The sequence below is a fragment of the Asparagus officinalis genome, chromosome 4 (assembly GCF_001876935.1).
Source record: "Asparagus officinalis chromosome 4, Aspof.V1, whole genome shotgun sequence".
In the NCBI taxonomy this organism is placed as follows: domain Eukaryota; kingdom Viridiplantae; phylum Streptophyta; class Magnoliopsida; order Asparagales; family Asparagaceae; genus Asparagus; species Asparagus officinalis.
Window position 1 is genome coordinate 39248997 of NC_033797.1, and position 20502 is coordinate 39269498.

At 36.0% G+C, this 20502-nt stretch overlaps 1 protein-coding gene and 1 long non-coding RNA gene across 2 annotated transcripts; both read right to left on the bottom strand.

Moving 5' to 3' along the window:
- LOC109835913 lies at positions 975-3166 on the bottom strand. The gene is made up of 2 exons (XR_002245730.1): positions 2964-3166; positions 975-1382 (listed from the first exon to the last, which is right to left on the bottom strand). It is a non-coding gene; the product is annotated as an uncharacterized LOC109835913 (long non-coding RNA).
- LOC109838544 lies at positions 3177-4170 on the bottom strand. Its single transcript, XM_020406975.1, has 3 exons — positions 3727-4170; positions 3320-3640; positions 3177-3215 (listed from the first exon to the last, which is right to left on the bottom strand). Exons 1-3 carry the CDS (start codon positions 4072-4074, stop codon positions 3177-3179), a joined length of 708 nt encoding a protein of 235 aa, XP_020262564.1. The 5' UTR covers positions 4075-4170.

Genomic DNA, 20502 nt, shown 5'->3' on the forward strand with positions numbered 1-20502 from the left:
ACTATTTTTAATTGTTTTTGTAAAACCAGACACGCAGAAAAACCAGATCTGCCAGACTGCTACAGTACCCACGGTCGACCGCTACAGTACCACGATCGACCGCGCAGGTTACCGTTGCATAATGGCTCTATTTTTCCTAGTTCTAATTTTTTGGGGATTTGCCTCGTTTTGGGGCTTTTCTTTGGCTTTGGGTTGTTGTCTTGAGTTCTTATAAATACCCATCATCCCTCAACACTTATATTTATCCAAGAAAAGTTTTTAAATAAGTTTAGGCTGCGTTTGGGAACTTTGATTTGGATTTGGGAAGTTGATTTAAAATCAAGGGATTTTAAATTTAGGATTTGAAATCCATGATTTAAGAAATCTTTTGTTTGGATATCTTTATTAAATGAAAGGATTTGAAATCTTTGATTTTAAAATCTAGTGTTTGGGTACTTTATTATACATGAATTTAAATTTAAAATTGATGAAAATTTATTCTCTTAACCCATCTTATTTATATCAAATGCAATGGAGATGTGTAAAATAGTAACCAAAAAACACAAATTTAGGTAATTTTGGCGATGATAGCTACATTTGCTAAGTTTTCAAATTCATTACCCACCATAACTTGCAAGAGTTTCAACAAAATGAAAATGAAGAAAACTCTACAAACATATCAAGTATCTTTCAATTTTTCCGTTAACGTACTTGGACATCACTTTGATATACTCTTCACTAGTATCTTTCACAAAGACATCCAATAAAAGAGCAAATGTACCAAACCACAAACCATCAGATGCCATCACAAAGACATCCAATAAAAGAGCAAATGTACCAAACCACAAACCATCAGATGCCAATATATTGGAGTGTACTATAAGCCATAATCATTCACCATAGAAGCAAACACCACAACAAGTGACAATGAGAAACAAAAAAGGTGAGACCAAAGCACAACCACCTTCAGTACAATATATCAGCTCACCAATGCAAACACCAAAAGTAAGAAACTTCACAGGAATCATTTGTCCTCATGAAACTTCACAGGAATCATTTGTCAACATACAAAAACAATTCCTTCTACTTCTGGCAATAAGCTCAGAGAACAGAGAAGGCCTAAATAACATCAAACCGAATCCAATATCCTTTTGTTTGACTTCAGCTAGAAATTAGTAAGTCCAAGGGTAAAACAGTCACAATTTTAACCCAAGGGTACATCTGCAACAGTGTACACTACAGGGGTTGCAATTTAAAAACGATACCACAGATAGTATATGCAATTAACCCTTACATATAAGCTACAATCATTCGACAAAGCAGCAAGCTATATCAAATGACAATGAGAACCGAAAAAGGTGAGACCAATGCACAAGCACTCTCAGCACAATATCACGCTTGACCTGCGAAAAAAACCCCCATAACATTGACATTAGAAAATCTTTCGAGTACTTCCTTGCCCTAAGCTCATCAATTAATGAACATAAGAAAACACTGAAAGGGCATATATCTAGCTATGACATTGTTTACATAACAAAACTTCATAACGATGTCAGCAATGTAAATATAACCAGCTGCTCTTTTCATAAATTAGCATGTATCATATGCTTCATCACCGTTTCTATCTTCATAATTAATAGCAGTTGGCACCACAGTGTCGACTAATGAATCTTGATAGATTCCAGATTCCATCAAAAATCTTGGTTTTCGACCAACATGAGAGGTTAATGGGTGAGTATTCTTTGAATTCTGGTTGTTTTGGCCATTAGAATAGATTAAACACAACCTTGGGCTTGCATCTTGAGCCCAGTGATGATATCCTTTGTGACTGACCCAAAGATCCATTCTCAATCCAGAAAATCAAGTAGATTTGTCAGGGGAAATCCAGTGCGATGAATTTCATCTATATAGATTTCCCAGTAGAGAAGTTAAACTATCTAGCTGTTTAAACTAGAAAGTTCATACATGTAATAATTCATCAATGGAGTTTGTTCTGGCAAGTCTCTAGCTAAAAATTCACACCAGACCCCTTTTTTTTAATCTTAGTACGTTCAGGAGAAACTTGGACAAGTATGGATATTGAACTCAATCAGCATGTTACATTAACAATAATTAACCCCCAAAAAATTTTAAGGGTAATATGTTTTTGAAAATAATTAAGAGAGATGCCAATATAGATCGCAATGGATCAGTGATAGGCCCAAACACAATGCAACGTATGCAATATAATAGAAGATGCAAGAAAGCTGATTCATGCAATTAATGAAGGTCCATTTATATCCTGAGAACTTTGCTAGAAAACTATGCCTATGATAATCTGCATATTAGCTTTTAGGACAATGTTCATGAGCATGAATAGAACAATATACCTCTTCATTTTCATCACGTACAATGAAAATATTTCACAGAGAAATAAAGGGAAAAGCAATCAACTATGACATGTAGACTCTCGTGTGTGTAATGCAGATAGACCCATTGTACTGTTGTTCAATTGCAAAAAGACTCCCTGCAGTTTTATTATTACAGATAGACTGCCTGACTAAAATTTTTGACTCTTCACTCTCACGAGGTCTACTTGCCAGAAAGACAACTTTTTATTTATGTGAGTAAAAGAGTTACACACAAAAAATCACCTACGAGTTCTATCCGCAATTGGGTGACAGCACTGAGGGGTCTATCCGCAACTAACCTATATAAATATTCAGGCACAAATAGTACCCCAATCTTTCTATTGAAGTCATTTAGTTGTCGAACCCCGAATACACCCTTATCTCATATGAATATTACCTTTTCTATTACATATTTAGTCTTGTGAAATTACTGTACAAAACAATAGTGTCAAGGGAAATGTGCGAGTTGAAATTATACTTGAAAAGAAATAGACTTGCACAAACCTAATGAAAGATATATTTTAGAAATGCATCATAATCAAGTATACACTAAATAAAAAGAACAGAATTCTCAATAAAATGAAAAATTTGTACATTTGAGATGAGACAAGCACTCCTTACTTGAATTAGCTAAGAATCCATCAAAATCACCAAACCCTAATGCATTCATAAGAAATCATCAAAAAATTAGAAATATTCGGTTAAAAATATTGTGAAGAATAACATTGAGATGAAGAAAAGTAGTCCGACCTGAAAACTAGAAACTACTCCTTAAGAATAAAGAGAATAAAATCTCTTTTTTCTTCATCAGGAAGTGACTTCAACAAATAAAACTTTTCCGGGTTGCTATCCATTATCTTCTCAAATGCATTGAACACTTGAATACGACTTAAGTTGGGTATTTTTGAGACCACTTGACGAATCTCCTCTCCGGTTGGTGGTTTTCTTACTACTTCCTTTTTTCTCTCATTAAAATACTCACTCACAGAAGCTGTCATCACTGCAAGTGAATCAACCATTTTATCCCCCTTCTTTTGTTTCTTTGAGCTTATCTCACCACTAGTTGATGCTCTAGGAAGATGTTTCCTTGAAGAGCTTCCACCTTCATTTGTTTCGGATTGTGCCTCAGATTCCTCATGTTGCATTGCATTAGCAGCCTCTTCAAAGGTTTCTGCACCTTCACCATTGGCTCTATCTTTTGCACATAACACCATAATGTCATCCCAATTTTCAATCAAACGATTCTGGTAGCCTTTTGCATCTGGATTAGCCTACAATATAAGAACATTCACAAATATTTTTAGATATATGCAACAAACTAATAATTCAAATTAATAAGTATAAAGTGCGATATTACCGAAACATAGTCGCTCAATACTTTTTGCTCACTAGCGGGTATAATCACCATTTTCTTCTCATCATCCCACCACGTCAAACCACTTTTATTTTTAATGTCATAGATAACATTATAATGTGTTTTCCAAATTTTGAGTCGATTCTTCACGTTATCTTTGTTCAAGTTGCTATTAAATGATTTTAGTGCATCAACCGCAACTTGATACACTTGAGGCTTCCAAGTACCATCGACTTTTAATCCTTGGTTCATTTGATCGTACAACACATTGGCTAAAACTGAGTCCATATTACGATTCCACACAACATATGATCTCGACTGAGATGCAATTTGTTTCTCTTTCTTTGTCATCCTAATACATACCAAAGTGAATGACACAGAATTAGTAATAAAGCACAAAGGTTGATTAATAATGAACCTTCGACATTGTAGAATGAAGGCACGAGAAAAAGGTGATGGCTACAAGTGTAAATAGCTACTGCAAAGTCTACAAGTAATGAACAAAACAATGTTACTCCAATATTCAAAGATCATAAAACTTATCAAAGACATAAAATTATTCATAACTGCTGACCAAATTTAGCATCAAATCTTATGGATGCTAGCCCCCTCTCAAAGTCGGTATTCATCCCACATTTGCATAGCTAAATCATCTCTAAAGTAACTCCATTCATTTGTAACTCTCACAGTGGTGATACGCTCCTCATCTACATTCTCAATTTCTAAAATAGGATCATCTTCTAATTCTCGATCCACATCATTCAACAAGTCGTCTTCATTCATCTCTTCACGTAAAAAATTGTGAAGAATATAACATGCATTAATGATCCTAATTTGAGTCTTAACATTATAAAAGCTAGCAGTCTGTAATATAGCCCATCACTTTTTTAGCAATCCGAATGCCCTCTCAATTGTGTTTCTAGCAGAGGAATGACGTTGGTTAAATAACTCCTTGTAGTTTCTTGGACCATTTTCTCTCCAAGACTTTATATGATAGTGAGTCCCTCTATAAGGTACCAAAAACCCCAGCCCATTTGTATACTCAGCATCCACAAGAAAGTATTTATCTACAAAATCAAAATCTTTAGTCATAACAATGTCAAAACTAGGAAGCAATACATATATAATAACTAAAAAAATTATATTCCTACTTGAGGGAAGTTTCAAGCTATTGGGTCGACGTAAAGCATCACGCAAAACATGAGAATCTGATGTTGAACCCTCCCAACCAGGTAGCACATATGAAAATCTCAAATTGGCATCACAAACACCTAGTATATTTGTACTGGTCTCTCCTTTTCTATTTCGATATCTACTTTGATCTTCCAAGGGAATAGTTAATTGGATATGAGTCCCATCAAGTGCCCCGATAGCATCCTAAAATTATGCAACCTTACAATTAGTTCTATTAAACAAAATTATTAAACATGAAAACCTTAATAAAAGAAGCCATAGTTACCTCAAACCATTTCCACTTCTCCATGTCTCTCTCATTAGGATTTGTATATTCTTGTCTAATATAGAAGCTTCCTATCTTCATGACTGCTTGAAGTACTTTGTGGAACTGCTGACTAATTGTTTCATTTGAACGATAAAAATCTATTTTGCTTGTCCTATTTTTTACATTATGAGCTAAAATATGCGAAAACATAGCGACAATTTATTCAATCGTGACATTTCTTGATGCTACTAATCCCCCTCTAGTACATAGAACATCACATAACCTCTTAAACACTTGAGGATTCATCCTTAGTTGTTCAACATAATTATTTGCATTGCAAACAAGAGTTCGAAACCAAGACTTTCTAACGTATGTCCTTTCATCCTCTTCTTCGTTTGTTCTTGAACTCTCCTTCAACATGTGCTTTGTATAGTACCAAACACCAATGGTAGCAACTATAAAACTGACCGCTACCATAATAATTTCCTCATCCTCTCTCCTCTCAAATTCTTCCCTTGTACGTTTATGTTGGATCATTGAATCCCTTTCATCATTTATCATTTTTAACCTATCACATTAAAAGTTGAACATGCAAGCAGATTACACATATATCCTGAATATATATTTAGCAGGATGCAAATTTAATGAAGTCCTAAGAAAAAACAACTCAAGACAGAGAAATAACACCCTACTTTGAAATAACATCTATAAGATTGCATGATAATAAAAAATGGCATATGTTAGAAGCAAAACCTTTCTTATGCTAGAAGGCAAATTGATGTGAATCTATCTACATTTTTTAATTTTCCCAAGTTTCAGCAATAACAGAAAATGCTTTTGGATTTAGTATGTTCATGGTATTTGAATGATGTACCTAGGTACAATTTTAATTGCAACATGCCTCTGACAATGTTAAACCAAAACATGGACCATATTACTGAGATAGAGAATACGGAAACATTGCTATTATGCTTGGTCTGATGAAGTTTTGCATGTTAAACATATGTCTATAGTTCATTTCCATGTTAAACTTTTGCAATCCTAGTTTATTCCTCCAATTTTTATATGCAGCAGGTGTTCACATCCATAACTATACGCAGATTCTTCTTTCTTAATTAACAGATATGCAGGATTGATGAAGTCAAACAATGTCAAACATTGTCTCAGAAACATCTCATGTATACAACTGGTTTAAAAATATTTCATATATGCAACATATAATTTAGGGTAACCACAAAAGCCCCTTACTTTTGGGGATTTTGCAGATAGATCCTTTAATATTTCAATTGAACAAAAAATCCCTTAAATTTAAGGGGTTTTGCATAGGCCTCTCTTTCAACTTCTTTTATTCCACTTAATCCCCCAGCATAACAGCTTCAAGTCTAACGTGTGACGTAATTTGGTAATTAATTAGCCATTTTTTTTATCATAAGTTGATTATATATTTAAGTAATAGATAATAGATTAGGTGTTGACTAGTTAGACTTTCTTACACTAGAGAAAAATTAACAAGAAAATAGCTCGCTTGACATTTTCAGCCCAATAAATAAGATATAGATTAAACAATGGTCACTTGGAAAACATTATCAACAATATATAGCTTTCGGATGTCAATATTATTTCCAACTAAAGCATGAAATAAACTGACAATCTTTAGATTGCTTTATTATTTTATTTTATTTTTTGAACTGGCAACTAAAATTTTATTATGCTAAGAAGCAATACAATGGATTAAAGAGTCAATATGCATATGCTAAGAAGCAATACAATGGATTAATGAACATATAAGCAAATATCACCTACGACATGTGAAGTAGAAAAACATCCCCACATTTAGATTGATGCTCACCTTTAAAAGCTAAAACCAACCAAATATTACACTGATGTTGAAGAAGAAAAGGGTTTTGGGGCTAAATAGCTGCAACAATTCAATCAAACAAAGTTATTATTAACACTATATAAACCCTAGATCAGATCTAGGGTTTCAACTGTAGGGGGGGGGAGGCGGAGAGGGGGAGATCGAAACCAGAGAGAGAGAGAGAGAGGATCGCGAGAAATTCCTCTTTGTTAAATGATCGGGTCGGGATTTGATAAATGACAAAGGGTGGGGTAGAATTTGAAAACAGTTGTTTTGGGCTTTCAAATTCCTCTTTGTTAAATCAATTGATTTAAAATCTAGGCTCAAATCAGAACCCAAACTAGATATTTGGATTTGAAATACCCTGGATTTTAAATCCAGGACCAAATCCAAGTTCCCAAACACACCCTTAAGGGTTTTGAAGTTTGTTTAAAAGAGTTTGTTTACAAGAGTTTGTTGTGAAGAAAGTTTCACAAGGGCTTGAGGAAGATCACCAAAAGTGTTTGAGCATCCAACTCTTCTCCCTCTCTCTCTCTTGATCCATAGAGAAGTTTTTCTTAAACTCAATTCTAGCATTTTATATATTTTGATCTTATTTCATAAGCTAGGTTTCATATTGAGTATTAATTGTTTCTATTGTATCTCTTTGTTCACACACAACCATTGAGCTTATTGTATTTATATTTATAGTATATTTGGGTTATGGGATTGTAACATTGAGCATGAGCTTAATTGAGTTCTCATCTATTGTAGAGAAAATTTTATTTGTATTGTGAGCCTAATTGTGTAGATCACTTTGTAATACACTTGTACACCGAGAGGAGTGTGTGGTGAGAGACAGGGTCGTCCCAAGAGGAGTGAGGTAGGTGGTAATGCCTAGAGGTAGGTTATAACTTCTAGCACTCGAGGGAGACACGGGCTAGAGGCCAACACTTAGAGGGTGTAAAGTATGATTATAAGAGTGAGATTGTAGAGTTTTCGATTAGCTAGAAAACCGTATTGTGAGGTGTAAACATTTTTCGGGTAAGCGTAGAAAACCTGGTGTGATAGTGGATTTCTCCCTAGGAGTGGGGAGCGGAGACGTAGGATGGAAGGTCTGAACTCCATGATCATCTGTGTGTGTTTGTGATTGCCTTGGCGTCTCACTTGTGCTTATTGTTCATTTCATTCTTGTCGCCATTATCTATTGCTCATAGTGGCCACTATCTTGTTTGTGTTTATATTACCCTTAGTTTCATATCCTCGTACATATATCTCATAATATATATCATTTTTAGGATATTGTCATTTGTTCATATTGCATATTCTTGCTCATAACATATTGTATATCTATCTTACAAGAATAATATTTGAATTAGTTTTAAATAGGTATAAAATCGGATTAGATTAGCATAAGACCCTAATCAACCCCTCCTCTAGGGTCTAACAAAAGCAACAATCGCAATTTTTAATTAAAAAAATGCAGAAATTTATTCACAGTTATTGGGCAGATTAACTATTTTGTTGATTTTTAGTTAGGGAGAACTTGTATCAAAGTATCAGTGCTTCCTCCAGGAGCTACTTCAGACACAGAGTTTGTAGAAGGGGACCTGATGATATAAGGATGGATTTCGACTTGCAATCAAAGCATTGATTTTGAGAACAAGTGTAAATGCATTTCAACTTTGATTTTCACAAAGTGAGTAAATACATAGTCCTCATCTATAGTCAGCAAGCACATATTCTACATTGTGTAATATAATAAGAGAATTAGGATGCATTGCTAAACATCAAGAGAAATTATATCAAGGCGCGCAATATTATTTAACAAGCGCTCTGAAGTATGAAAAGAAGTAAGATAGAAGAAAATGACTTAATCAGAATAAACAGAAAGGAGATGCAGATTTCTAGGCAATTTTTCCATAAAAATTTTGGGACAAGTACATCATATGGAGAGTATATGCAGATGGACATTGTATCAACTAACACACAACTAAGAATTTGGAAATGGTCGGCAACTCGCAGAGTTGAAGTAGTTGTCTTTGGCGCGTTCTTATTTTCAATTTGTTATAGACAACCGATTTTGCAGGAGAATCCTGCAAGGAATTTTTAAATACAGCAGTTAAACATAAATAACAAATAACAAAACACAATGCAAATGATCAGAGCCTAACCAACACTAATACTTGCGAAGTGATTGTCCTCAAGTTAAATCAACCAGTTGTATATCAATGGATCCATCTGCTCTTAGTACGTAGTGAAATATGGTAAACATCAAGAAGTTTCATATGAATCCCTTTCTTGGATCCAGCAGCAGCTGCTTTATTAAACTCCTCGATATCAGTTGTTGTGATGAAGTTAAAAGCCATTTGCAAGGCCATTCAAAGCAAAAGATTTTGATACAACAAATAGGCAATCAATATACGGAGAGAAATGAAGCAAACTAAAATCATAACCCTCAACAATGAGATTAATCATATAAAACAAGGTCTTCCACAACAAAATGGTAGAAAATAAAATAGCAAACATAAAAATCTTTTAAGGCCATAAAGTAACTTCACATATCCAGAGAGATTCGAAAGAACATTGACAAACAAAAGAAAGATTAGAATAGGTTATTAGTAGTAATATTCTTCAACATCTTCATCCTCTTCTTCTTAGTCTTCCGGATCTTCCTCTTCTTCCTCATTGATGCTTCCTACATGACTTGTTGTTTGGGCCAGCACAAATCTCAAAAAAAAAAAGAAATATCATACTTTACATAGGAACATTGTCCCATATTTGAGAATAAAAATGTAATTTTACCTTGCAAGTTCGACTATTGTGGCCTTTCCCATGACATTTCCCACAAGTTCTTTGCTTCTTAGCTTTCAACTCTGAAGGAGGCTTGAAAAGTTGCATCTTTCTTTTTTCTTTGCAATTTAAAATTGGAGGAGCTCTCACGATACAATTATTATCAATAATACTTTCATGTGTTTGAGAACATGCAGAACCTTGGATTTGCGTCATGTCGTCATGCCCCGATTTATTCTCTAGTAAGTGCATTTTTACCGCTACTAATTCTCGCACAACTTGATCTATTTATTTATTTGCCAAATTATACAACTCAATACACGTGGAACCTTCTGCAACCAATTTCATTATTTTTCGAGACAAACTATTAAACATTAGAGTCTTTGAGGAGGAATTTGACGATTCAGTGCTAAAACATTAGTGCGTATCAAAACATCCATACATTTCAAAATTCAAAACAACAAACATTAAACCCTCAATATTTTAAAAACTAAAAAAACACCCTCAAAAGTTCAAAATAATAATGTAAAACCCCGTAAATTTGAATATTTTATGATAAATTATGGTAAATATGTTATATAGTGAAAATAACATACTTTGATATTTGAGTATGATAAGAATTGATTCAAGATCAATTCAATGTATATTTGTGAAAATATGAGTGCGAATGCACAAGACATGCATAAAGACCAAAAGAGTGAAAATCTGGGAATAATGACCAGTTAAGAGTTTTTATATTTTACACACTGGTTCAGTCAGAATTTGGAAATATGTAAAAGATCAAAGTTGTAGGTCTCTTCAACAGATTTCCAAAAAATCTTAGATCACCTTATTCTGAGGTCGTATGAGAAAGTTACAGTCAAAATACCAAAGATTGTTTTCCTAGTCAAACTAGGTTTCCTGGTTCGGGTCAAACAGTTTTGTTTCGGTTTTGCCTCTATAAATACCCGTGTTTTTCATGAAAATTCTTTTCTTTTATCATATTTATGAACCCTAGCAGCCATCCTCTCCCCTTAAAAACCCTAAACCTTTTTCTTATGAGTTTGGAGAGCTTTGTGAAGCAAAACACCGGCACGAGGGTGAGATCATCGACGTGTGGCGAGGGAGAACGGGTTGTTCATGCTCGTGGTTTGCTTGCTGATTGTTTCAGAGGTTTGCACATAAGATTAAGGCAAGATCACTTACATCCAAACCCATCTCCATAGTTAAATAACTAGCTTAGAAGTTTATTTTGTGTTTACATGCTTAGATCTTAATTAATGTGAAAAAGAATAGATTTTTGTTGTTAGATCTTAAACTCATGTTAGATCTACATGATTTTCTTGCTGTTTATAATAGAAATATGATCATGAACATTAGGATTGTTTTTAAATTCATTTTTATCTTGTTAATCATGTGCTAATCATGTCTAAACCCTAATTTGCCTTTTAGTTGAGTTTGCATGTGGATTAGAGATGAGAAAACCCTAGGTTTGTGATACCTAAGTGTTAAAAATATGATTCAATGAATGATTATCTTTCCTTAGTTGATTGGCAATCATGCTTATGTTTAATATGTTACAAATCCATGCTTTAGATTGAAGAATTTAGTTAATCTAAAGAAAGAGGCTTGATTCGTTGTTTTGAGCCTTCATGCATGTTTTAGGGTTTTGAATACAAATCTAATGCATAAAATTATGTTTATAATTGTTGAGTTATTTCCAGATGTTCACATATGCTATGGCATGTTAGCATACAAATTTTATGAAGTTTTAGACATGTTTATATCGAGGAAACACGACGTGAACACGATATACACAAAGAGCATGAGAATCTAGAAACAGGGTTCACGGTCGTCTCTGGATCCCATCGTGGTCGACCGCCAGTCTGTTTCGGCTGTGCATGTATATTTGAGTTTGTTTTTGGTTGTCGAACGAATTTCTCGACCTTATGATGATAGACTATGATATTAGTGATTCTTAAACACCTGGGATTATGGTGAACTTCAGATATGGACACGCACACCGAGATTGGTGTATGTATGCTAGATTGTGTTAGATTGACACACTTTCGACATGAGTTAAATTGATAAACACATATGAATAATGATGTTCTATACGTATCCGGAAGTAGGGAGATGAAACCTATTTGTCGCAGAACGATTGAGTAAGAGTATTACAATAGTATCGTTATTACATGTATCCGGAATAGGGACATAATAAAACCTATTTACGCAGGGCGATTGAGTATGAAATTACAAAGGTATCGTCATTTCATGTATCCGGGATAGAGAGATAAAACCTATTGCCGCAGAGCGATTGAGTAAGAATATTAAAAGAGTATCGCTATTGCATAAAGAGATGCACATATATATGTATTATCAGTTATAGTTACTCCCATGTTAGATTACCCAGGGTAGGGTACATTCTTTGGTTTGTGGCATACATGATATGGCATATGATGATTTTTGAGTTGAATGATATTCTTTTATAATTGCGCCAACTACTTGAGAAGTAGTTCGAGATTGTAACATTGGTTCTATATAGTTCATAGAGTTGGAATTGGTATTTAGGGATCTATAATTTGAGACATATAGTATATATATGGGGGTTTCCTTGTTTGGATTATTTCGCTCGACGTACTACGTCTCGTCTTGTAGGTGTCTAAATATTAACTCCATTAGATACGGGGAAAATGATATAGGTAGACTATGCTTAATAGATAGAGCCTCAACTTCATCTAGCAGCCCTTCCCCTGGGGGCGGATGGAGGTGATCTTGCTGTAGCGCTCTGACACTCTTATTGTTGTTCTTTTTGTTTAAATTGTATCTTTCAGGCAGATCAGAGTTTCGGAGAGCCGCAGGATGACGGAGTTCTAGCATAGTCGCCAACGCACGGTTTTAGCACTTGAAGCTCCACTATATAGTTATGTTCATTGTTCAGATTTTAGAGTTGTATTCATTTTTGTAGAGGCTGAGTGCCTTAGTGAGATTTCATTTGACTCGTTGTGTTGAGATGTATTTCTGACTTAGAGATATCTTCATTCTATTTCAGTTGGGCTCATTTGTTGATATACTTCTTCTGTGCATATCTGATGTTGTACTACTTTTATTATTTGTCTATTTGTACCTTCACCTATTTATTATTTCCACTAGAGAGATAGTGACTGTGATGGTAAAACATGTCATAGCATGGTGTTTGGTGCTTGACAGGTTTTACAATACGGGTTTCACCTTGGATTGCAGCCTTGTGTGAACCTTGGGGCGTCACAGTTGGTATCAGAGCTCTAGTTCCAGCATCCTTAGGATCATCCTGTGTTGAGTCATGAAGCTAGAATAGAGTTTCTTAGGATTCATGTATAGAGTCCGCTAAGAATTTCCTAGAATGAGTGAGGACGATATGTGCGTATATCTCAAAATTTCAGAATTTTTTTTTGACGATTATTTTTTGTTAATTTAAAGTATTGGCGTGAATACTACATGTTAAGAATAAGTATTGTGATACGTTATGTATATATATATTTGGGACCTCATTTACTGTGTCCATTAAGCTCTCCTCTTGATATTATAAATGATGGGACGAGGAGGCGGTCGAGATAAAACTCACACTCAGAGAGCTACGCAATCAGAGCCCGAGCCGCAGCAGGCTCCACAGTATCTGATCGACTTTATGGAACCATTTGCAGTAAACTTTTGTAATACTTGAGGAGCGAGAGGCACATCCGTTTTCGTCAGCAGTATTATTTTCTGGAGTTTCATCACCAATTGTACCAGTCAGGCCTAATGAAGAGGCAATACCAATAATTTCATCATCACCAGAGAATGGCAGCAAAGGATAACGATGACTTTAGATTTTCGTAGGAGCAGTGAATATCACTTATTTGGGAAAATTTTGTTTACTTCTCCGATAAGCAGTTAGAGCTAGTTCGACTAAAGAAGTGAGATATACCTATAGTTAATAATGAAATCAAGACCAGCATTATGGAAATGACAAGGGCAAGAGGCCTATTGTGGGATCTAGAGGACACAGCAGCGGGGTAAGAATATTTACCATCAGCAACAAAGATATTATAAGAAGATAGCACAACATGATTTGATAGCGCCGCAGCAGCGCATAATTCGGGACACATGATACAATCGGACATAGAGCGAAGGACTGTCGTAGTATAACAGCAGGAGACCAGCATGACAGAGGTCAGGGTTTATAGTCTTAGGGCCGCGGTTACAGCCAGCATCGAAAGATAGATGTACTACCGGTTTTTCTAAGGATTTAGGAGCCAATAGGCCATAATTACGCTATTCAGAGTATTCATCAGTGTTAGATGGACCCATGTGTTTCACCGCCAGTAGCGCAGCAGGCGCCGGCCACCAGCAGAGTTTATGTAGTCGCGTCACGTGATCATAGTGCAAACTGAGTTTTCATAGTAATTTCTTATCCAGCTCGAATCTTGTTTGATTCAGGAACTTCGTATTCTTTCATATCTCATGCCTTCATGTATAGGCTTCAGTTAGTTACTCATCCCTTAGATGTTCTGTTATTAGTTTCTACTCGTCTAGGGGAGGTGTCCCTATTAGAGAGTATATATAGGAGATGTGTCATCAATATAGATGATTTTGAGTCCATCTTTGACATGGTTGTCTTGTGGATGTCGAATTTTGACATCATTCTTGGTATGAAATAGTTATCATCCTATAATATTAGTATCGACTGTTTTGCTAAAACAGTACGCTTGTGAGCATTCATTAGGGTTGTATAGATAGTAGCAACCTCATGGGGTAACTAGAATGCGGAGTCATTTCTGGCATACGTCGAGGAGGTGATGATACGGGATCGGGGTGAAGTTTTGTGCGAGACCGGAGTCGTCTCAGAGTATCAGGACGTCGTTCAGGACATACCTACTTTTCTCCACTGAGAGAGGTTGTTTCCCTGCATCGAGTTGCAGCAGGCACCGTACCGATATTCCGAGCACCCTATCGTGTGGCACCCATTAAGATGAGGGGGCTACAGACACCGCTAGATGAGATATTATCTCAGAGTTTTATTCTACGGAGTCTTTTTGTGGGAGCACTGGTCCTCTTCGTGGAGAAGAAGGACTATAGCATGCGATTGTGTGTTGATTATCATGGGTTGAGCAAAGTCACTATTCGGGTCAGGTATCCACCATTGAGGATTTATGACTTGTTCGACCAGCTGCAGGGAGCGCAGCATTTCTCGAAGATTGATCTTCGTCTTAGTTATTTCCAGTTGCGAGTGCGGTAAATGGATATTTTCAAAACCGTATTTTCTGACTCGGTATGGGTCTTTTGAGTTCTTGTCATGCCATTTGGGCTGACCAATGCACCCGTGGTATTCATAGATTTGATGAACCGGGTTTTTCGTCTGTGTTAGGACCAGTTCGTAGTCGTTTTATCGACGACATCCTTATATTTTTGGGATCGGAGGCAGAACACGAGCAGCATCCTCTATTGGCATTGCAGGCATGGCGGATAATCGAGATTAGAGGCATCAGTGATATGCTGAGTTCAGCAAATACGAGATTTGGCTATAAAAGATCAGATTTTTAGGCCACGTCATCAGCAGGGGGCATAACAGTGGATCCATCCATTGTTAAGGCTGTACTTGTTTGGGAGCCGCTAAGAACCATTACAGAGATTCATAGTTTTGGTAGGGTATGAGAGAAAGTTCATTCGGGACTTATCGAAGATTGTGATACAACTTGCACACCTTATGAAGAAGGGTGTATAGTTTGCTTTGGGCACGAGGTGCCAGGAAGCCTTTGAGAATATTAAGGCTAGATAGACTATAGTAACAATTTTAACTTTTCTGAGCAGTGATACAATATCTGTCGTTTACATGGACACGTCATTAACAGGGCTAGGAGGTGTTTTGATGCAGACCCGGAGGGTATAACTTATATTTCGTGACAGTTGAGTCGTTTCATACCAGATATATAGTGTATTCAGGTACAATGAAAATGCACAAAGATGTGAAGAGGCACTCGTGGAGGAGTTTCCAGAATTTGATAGATAGCCAGTGTGATATTCTAGTGTTTTTCGCCCACAGACGGATGGGCAAACGGAGAGAGTAAACCAAGTGTCGGAAAACATGTAGCAAACATATGTTATAGACTTGCAGGATAGCTGGGAGGATCATATTCCATTGATTGAGTGTGATTATAATATCATTTATCGACTTGCAGGATAGCTGGGAGGATCATATTCCATTGATTGAGTGTGATTATAATATCATTTATCATAGATTATTGGCATCGCACCGTATGAGGAATAATACGGGAGGCATTATAGATTGCTTATTCATTTGACAGAAATACAAGAAAGTTTATTGCTTAGACAGGAGCTTGTAAGGCAGACTACAGAAAAGGTAACAGAGATTCGGGAAAATCATTTTTACAGTGCATAGTCGTCGGAAGAGTTACGTAGACTAGAGACGAGGATCGTTAGAGTTCTAGATTGAGGACTATGACTTATTGAATATATCACCGATGTATTTAGTGACTCGGTAGACGGGGAAAGTTTACCCCAAGGTATATTAGCCCGTTCATGAGAGTTGAACATTTTTGGAGCCGTTTTGTATGGGCTAGATCTTCTAGCATTAATGTCAAGTAGACACGATGTTTTCCATGTTTTGATAATTTAGAAGTAATTGCGTGACGAGGAGTAGCAGAGGGTGATTGATGCATCAGAATTTGAGTTTCAGATAGATTTAACTACCATGGAGATCACGGGTTATATTCTTACTAGAGAGAACGAGAGGCTTATAAAGGAAGTAATACCTTAAGTTAAAGTTCAATAGAGATAGAAAAGAGATGAGGAGACTTCTTGGGAGCGCGAGGAGGATATGCGTCGCGACTAGCCGCAACTATTCTAGTGGGTAAATTGATTTGGTTATTGCTTATTGATGTTTATGATTTTTGATTGTTCTATATGGTCATATTTATATGTAACGCTAAAATGGGGGTATTAACACTTAGCTCCTAATCATTCGGAACACATGGTATATATATGGGGGTTTCTTGTTTGGATTTTTCGCCCGACGTACTAGTTCCGTTTAGTTAGGGGTTAAGTGGAAATATTCATATTTTAGAGTGTTAAGTACAGATATTTCAATGTTTCATATCTGAAGAATTATGGTAATGTATTATTAACCTCTATGACACGGTTGCGGAATTTCGAGGACGAAATTCTTTTAAGGGGGGAAGAATGTAAAACCCCGTAAATTTGAATATTTTATGATAAATTATGGTAAATATGTTATATAGTAAAAAATAACATATTTTGATATTTTAGTATGATAAGAATTGATTCAAGATCAATTCAATGTATATTTGTGAAAATATGAGTGCGAATGCACAAGACATGCACAAAGGCCAAAAGAGTGAAAATCTGGAAATAATGATCAGTTGAGAGTTTTTATATTTTACACATTGATTTAGTCAGAATTTGGAAATGTGTAAAAGACCAAAGTTGTAGGTCTCTTCAATGGATTTCCAACAAATCTTAGATCACCTCATTCCGAGGTCGTATGAGAAAGTTACAGCCAAAATACCAAAGATTGTTTTCCTAGTCAGACTAGGTTTCTTGGTTCGGGTCAAACAGTTTTGTTTCGGGTTTGCCTCTATATATACCTGTGTTTTTCATGAAAATTCTTTTCTTTTATTATATTTATGAACCCTAGCAGCCACCCTCTCCCTTTAAAAACCCTAAACCTTTTTCTTATGAGTTTGGAGAGCTTTGTGAAGCAAAACACCGGCACGAGGGCGAGATCATCGACGTGTGGCGAGGGAGAACGGGTTGTTCATGCTCGTGGTTTGCTTGTTGATTGTTTCAGAGGCTTGCACATAAGATTAAGGCAAGATCACTTACATCCAAACCCATCCCCATAGTTAAATAACTAGCTTAGAAGTTTATTTTGTGTTTACATGCTTAGATCTTAATCTAATGTGAAAAAGATTAGATTTTTGTTGTTAGATCTTAAACTCATGTTAGATCTACATGATTTTCTTGCTGTTTATAATAAAGATTAGATTTTTGTTGTTAGATCTTAAACTCATGTTAGATCTACATGATTTTCTTGCTGTTTATAATGGAAATATGATCATGAACATTAAGGTTGTTTTTAAATTCATTTTTTATCTTGTTAATCATGTTCTAATCATGTCTAAACCCTAATTTGCCTTTTAGTTGAGTTTGCATGTGGATTAGAGATGAGAAAACCCTAGGTTTGTGATACCTAAGTGTTAAAAATATGATTCAATGAATGATTATCTTTCCTAAGTTGATTGGGAATCATGCTTATGTTTAATATATTAAAAATTCATGCTTTAGATTGAAGAATTTAGTTAATCTAAAGAAAGAGGCTTGATTCGTTGTTTTGAGCCTTCATGCATGTTTTAGGGTTTTGAATACAAATCTAATGCATAAAATTATGTTTATAATTGTTGAGTTGTTTCCAGATGTTCACATATGCTGTGGCATATTTGCTTACAAATTTTATGAAGTTTTAGACATGTTTATATCGAGGAAACACGACGTGAACACGACATACACAAAGAGCATGAGAATCTGGAAACATGGTTCACGGACCGCCACGGTCGACCGCGTGCAGGACAGAGACCTAGGTAGTCTCTGGAGCCCGTCACGGTCGACTGCCACGGTCGATCGCCAGTCTGTTTCGGCTGTGCATGTATATTTGAGTTTGTTTTTGGTTGTCGAACGAATTTCTCGACCTTATGATGATAGACTATGATATTAGTGATTGTTAAACACTTGGGATTATGGTGAACTTTAGATGTGGACACGCATACCGAGATTGGTGTATGTATGCTAGATTGTGTTAGATTGACACACTTTCGACACTAGTTAAATTGATAAACACATATGAATAATGATGTTCTATACGTATCCGGAAATAGGAAGATGAAACATATTTGTCGCAGAACGATTGAGTAAGAGTATTACAATAGTATCGTTATTGCATGTATCCGGAATAAGGACATAATAAAACCTATTTTCGTAGGGCGATTGAGTATGAAATTACAAAGGTATCGTCATTCTATGTATCCGGGATAGGGAGATAAAACCTATTGCCGCAGAGCGATTGAGTAAGAATATTAAAAGAGTATCCCATATTAGATTACCCATGAGTAGGGTACTTTCTTTGGTTCGTGGCATACATGATATGGCCTATGATGATCTTTTCTTTGAGTTGAACGATATTCTCTTATTATTGCGCCAACTACTTGAGAAGTAGTTCGGGATTTTAACATTGGTTCTATGTAGTTGAGGCTTGGAGTATTTTCTTTTGAGTGCTGTTTTCATTCATAGAGTTGGAATTGGTATTTAGGGATCTACAATTTGAGACATATAATATATATATGGTGGTTTCCTTGTTTGGATTAATTTCGCTCGACGTACTACGTCTTGTCTTGTAGGTGTCTAAATATTAACTCCATTAGATACGGGGAAAATGATATAGGTAGACTATGCTTAATAGATAGAGCCTCCACTTCATCTAGCGGCCCTTCCCCTGGAGGCGGATAGAGGTGATCTTGCTGTTGCACTCTGACGCTCTTGTTGTTGTTCTTTTTGTTTAAATTGTATCTTTTAGGCAGATCAGAGTTTCGGAGAGCCGCAGGATGACGAAGTTCTAGCATAGTCGCCGTCGCACGGTTTTAGCAGTTGAAGCTCCACTATATAGTTATGTTCATTGTTCAGATTTTAGAGTTGTATTCATTTTTGTAGAGGCGGAGTGCCTTAGTGGGATTTTATTTGACTCATTGTGTTGAGATGTATTTCTGACTCAGAGATATCTTCATTCTATTTCAGTTGGGCTCATTTGTTGATATACTTCTTCTGTGCATATCTGATGTTGTACTACTTTTATTATTTGCCTATTTATACCTTCACCTATTTGTTGTTTCCACTAGAGAGATAGTGACTGTGATGGTGAAACATGTCGTAGCATGGTGTTTGGTGCTTGGCAGGTTTGACAATCCGGGTTTCACCTTGAACAGCAGCCTTGTGTGAACCTTGGGGCTTCACAGTTGGTATCAGAGCTCTAGTTCTAGCATCCTTAGGATCATCCTGTGTCGAGTCGTGGAGCTAGAATAGAGTTTCTTAGGATTCATGTATAGAGTCCGCTAAGAATTTCCTAGCATGAGTGAGGATGATATGTGTGTATATCTCAAAATTTCGGAATTTTTTTTTGACGATTATTTTTTGTTGATTTAAAGTATTGGCGTGAATACTACATGTTAAGAATAAGTATTGTGATACGTTATGTATATATATATTTGGGACCTCATTTACTGTGTCCATTAAGCTCTCCTCTTGATATTATAAATGATGGGACGAGGAGGCGGTCGAGATAAAACTCACACTCGGAGAGCTAGGCAATCTGAGCCTGAGCCACAGCAGGCTCCACAGTATCTGATCGACTTTATGGAACCATTTGCAGTAAACTTTTGTAATACTTGAGGAGCGAGAGGCACATCCGTTTTCGTCAGCAGTATCATTTTCTGGAGTTTCACCACCAATTGTACCAGTCAGGCTTAATGAAGAGGCAATACCAATAATTTCATCGTCATCGGAGAATGGCAGCAAAGGATAGCAATGACTTTAGATTTTCGTAGGAGCAGTGAATATCACTTATTTGGGCAAAGGATAGCAATGACTTTAGATTTTCGTAGGAGCAGTGAATATCACTTATTTG

Bases quoted from the DNA above. Each gene is read 5' to 3' on its own strand.
- LOC109838544 (XM_020406975.1), bottom strand. From the start codon at position 4,074: ATGACAAAGAAAGAGAAACAAATTGCATCTCAGTCGAGATCATATGTT. The intron at 3,641-3,726 runs GTAATATCGCAC...CTTATATTGTAG, and splicing joins TATTGAGCGACTATGTTTCG to GCTAATCCAGATGCAAAAGG. The intron at 3,216-3,319 runs GTAAGAAAACCA...GATAATGGATAG, and splicing joins ATGAGAGAAAAAAGGAAGTA to CAACCCGGAAAAGTTTTATT.